General features: G+C 37.7%; 1 protein-coding gene across 2 annotated transcripts; it reads right to left on the reverse strand.

Moving 5' to 3' along the window:
• Positions 1-995: 995 nt before the first annotated feature.
• LOC145732022 (lymphocyte antigen 75-like) lies at positions 996-2,328 on the reverse strand. 2 transcript variants are annotated; one of them, XM_081984048.1, is made up of 3 exons: positions 1,886-2,328; positions 1,565-1,832; positions 996-1,511 (listed from the first exon to the last, which is right to left on the reverse strand). In XM_081984048.1, exons 1-3 carry the CDS (start codon positions 2,217-2,219, stop codon positions 1,280-1,282), a joined length of 834 nt encoding a protein of 277 aa, XP_081840174.1. In that variant the 5' UTR covers positions 2,220-2,328; the 3' UTR covers positions 996-1,279. The 2 variants fall into 2 exon arrangements, with proteins under 2 accessions (XP_081840174.1, XP_081840173.1); XM_081984047.1 differs by having other exon boundaries at positions 996-1,517; positions 1,886-2,325.
• Positions 2,329-3,267: the final 939 nt, after the last annotated feature.

Below are 3,267 nucleotides of genomic sequence, written 5' to 3' on the forward strand. Positions count from 1 at the left end.
CACGGCCATCTGGATGGGAGCCTGCGGGTCACTATGGCAACGTCGACGAAGTGGGACGCTCACAGTTGACAACACGGCGGGTGGGGTAAGGGGGGGCGAGGAGGGTAAAACGGGAGCGTCGGGACGCGAGGTCGTAGATTTAGGTTACGATTTTTTCAATATCGACAGTTGTGTGACATGTTTGCGTATACAATACACACCATAAACAGAGTGACGGGGGCTGGGAGTTTTCTAATTCCACTCCCTCCTTTTAATAAAACCCCAAACCCTAACAACGGGAGCTCGCAACTAATTTCGAATTCAGGCAAAGTAATGCCATGTCCCGGAATTTTACATTATTCAGTAGGGCGGGTGGATGATACTTAGCTCGGTACGCACAATACCATGTTGTATAAGGGCAAAAATTAAGTTGAAAACAATTGACGAATACCAAAGGAGTAAAAAAAACAAAGGAAGTTCGATCTGAGATGCGGACCGAGGCGCCTAGATTCCGGGATAATCAAATTTAGAAGCGCCCGCCTCCCGCTAAAATGTGCCGTAAGCACTTTTGCACTTCCCTGATATTAGGTTTCTATTTGTAAAATTGGCCCCTTATTGAAAAAGGCTCCTTCGTTGTGTTTTTATCGGAAGGGATCGGTCAGGGATAAAAAAAATAAGCCAACCCAAAAAAGGAAAAAAAAACCATAATGTATAGAGACATTCTGTTTGATACATGGAAAATTCTGTGTTATTCAAATTCTCAATTTCCAAAAACTCAAATTCTCAACTTCATATTTTTTTCTGTACCTCGTTGTTAATCAAATTGCTATTACTTTTTTACCATCTTTTGATCACTTACTGTCACTATTTAGCAAACTTTTTAGTTTTCTAATAGGGGGTTCAGTTCCTACATTTTCTTTATAATTATAATTATTTCTGTCATTTTCATAAATTGAAAAACCCTATAATTTTGTTAGATATTATCAAACATTCTTTAAGGTTAAAGTTACAAACACTTTGGTACATTGGTTCAAATTTATTATTGCAGTATTTAAAACAGAAATCTGAACTCACGGTGTACCTACACCAACAAACACAGCAAAATCAAAAATACTGAAATTGGCCAATGAAAGTACTTACTAACTTCATCACTTTCTTGTAAAATAGTATACCTATTTCCTCTTGATTGACATGAATAGCGAGGTTATTTTCGTTTAATAAGTTTTATGATTGATTAAATGTGTGGCTCTCTGGCAATTTTGGTACATAACAAAAACATAAATCAAACACAGCAACTAAACTACAAACCAGAAACTCTTTGCCTAACTGATGCCTTATTTGGCCTGAAAATTCTTCTGCAAGCGACATTTTTCGTATTTTTTTCTGCGAAATCCGGAGGATGAGGCAAAAGTTCGCACAACCCTTTCAGTTTGGTTTTATCGCATTTTGCAACCCTCCACACTCCTCCGGAGTCTAAAGTGACGCAATCCTCAGTCTCGTGTTTGGCTCTTGGATGTCCAGGAGCCCACGCCCTGAAGCTAAAACATTGGACATCTTCTTGGAATTCAAATGATTGAAAACTGACCTGGAGCACGTCAGAGGTTTCCCGTAAGAATTGCGGAACATCCCCTCAACGTCCAAATCGTCCAAACCCACGAAAACCGCTTTGTACCAGTCATTCGGCATGGAGGCGTTAATAAACTGTGCCAACATGATAGTTCGATATTCTGAGGTCACGTCAGCCAAGTCGCCGCTCAGATTTTGACAGTTCAGAATCGTTTCGGTGTAGTTCAGATAGCTCGGTGTTAATCTGAACAGCCCTAATGATTTTACGCAAGTCGCGTTTCCAATCACTAAAAAAGTTCCATAACATTGTCGTGAGGATAATTATTGTAGGGTTACTTACAATTTTGGCTACCGTAAGCGCTGTAGTAGTCGTAACTTGGATGTGGAACCAAAGTGGCTGAATCGTTTCCAGTTTCGGGACAGCTTAGAATGTGACAGTTTGGTGATTGGTTCACTTCGGGTGGACTGAAATTGAACGCCAGTCCTCCTCTTTCCCTAGCCAGTACTTTACACTCTTTAAGACAATCGACGTTTTTTTGAAATAGTCCAGACAACTGCGATTTATGACAGGATTTCACTTTGTAATAGGCCAGTTTTCTGAACTCGTACTTGCACTCTGATAACAGTGCTACAGTTACACTGAACAAGTTTAGGAACACACTTTTTGGTAGCATCGTTAGTTGGTAAATGCAAAAGGTAGCAATTATTTGATTTGTTAGAGCATCACAGTAATTTGATGTGTAACCTTCATCAATTTGTGATTAACATACCAGAACAGTTGAAATGGAAAGTGATTCCTAAAGTACTTTTATTTAAAATTTAGCTTTATATACAAAAAAAAAACTTCAAATAGTAAACTGCTCGTCAAAAAGAATGGGAATCTGAAAGTTGCCATGGATCCGAGTATACTGAAGTGTAATCAAAAAATGAAAATTAGATCTAACGCCATTTCTTTAATTTAATAATTTCGAATTTTAAACAAGAGAATTAAAAATAACATTTTAAAAAATTTGGAATAGATTAAGATTTAATCGCCTAAAAATATTGACCACAAGATTTTATTAAGGTTATTGTGAAATCCAATAAATATTTTCTCAAAATTTCTCAATTTTCACACCCTGTATAGTCGGCTTCGTGGCAACTTTCAAAAAGATCATTTAGGTCACCAGAAAGAGAAAGAAAATATCTTTTAATCCTCAAAAAAATTCTTAAAATCGAGTGACTCAATTTTAAAATTTCTTTAGAATTATTCTCTATTCGAAGCATTAGCAGTGTTTTTCACATCTTCTAAGTGTCCATAAACAACTCTTAATAAACTTACAAGAAATCCAACCTTGACACAATTTACTGGGTATACAATTACTCCAAGAAACCCAAACAACGAGGAAAAAAATACCCTGGAGGGAAAAAAGCACCCGATAGAAACATTACATTTGTAACCCGATAGGGCACCGTATAAGCAAAATGCGGAGCCCCGCAATCGACATTTAGTCCCCCCGATTTCCCTTCGTTCCCCGACAATGCAAGATAAAATAAAGCGTTCCATCAACGGTTTGACAAGAATTGATGAAAAATGATAGACCTAAAGCGAAGATGCTCGATATTTAATACCCCGGCTTGGAGGTCCATTACAAAAGAGAAGTGGAAACCGCCTTTTTCTTTGTAATAGCAAAAAATCAAGCTGGGGATAATTACGGCAAGTTGAGATTTTCCCTCTATTTT

Source organism: Ips typographus, linkage group LG7 (assembly GCF_016097725.1).
Source record: "Ips typographus isolate SLU linkage group LG7, UJ_Ityp_2.0, whole genome shotgun sequence".
NCBI lineage: Eukaryota > Metazoa > Arthropoda > Insecta > Coleoptera > Curculionidae > Ips > Ips typographus.

Bases quoted from the DNA above. Each gene is read 5' to 3' on its own strand.
- LOC145732022 (XM_081984047.1), bottom strand. From the start codon at position 2,219: ATGCTACCAAAAAGTGTGTTCCTAAACTTGTTCAGTGTAACTGTAGCA. The intron at 1,833-1,885 runs GTAAGTAACCCT...GAACTTTTTTAG, and splicing joins CGCTTACGGTAGCCAAAATT to TGATTGGAAACGCGACTTGC. The intron at 1,518-1,564 runs GTCAGTTTTCAA...CCAATGTTTTAG, and splicing joins AAACCTCTGACGTGCTCCAG to CTTCAGGGCGTGGGCTCCTG.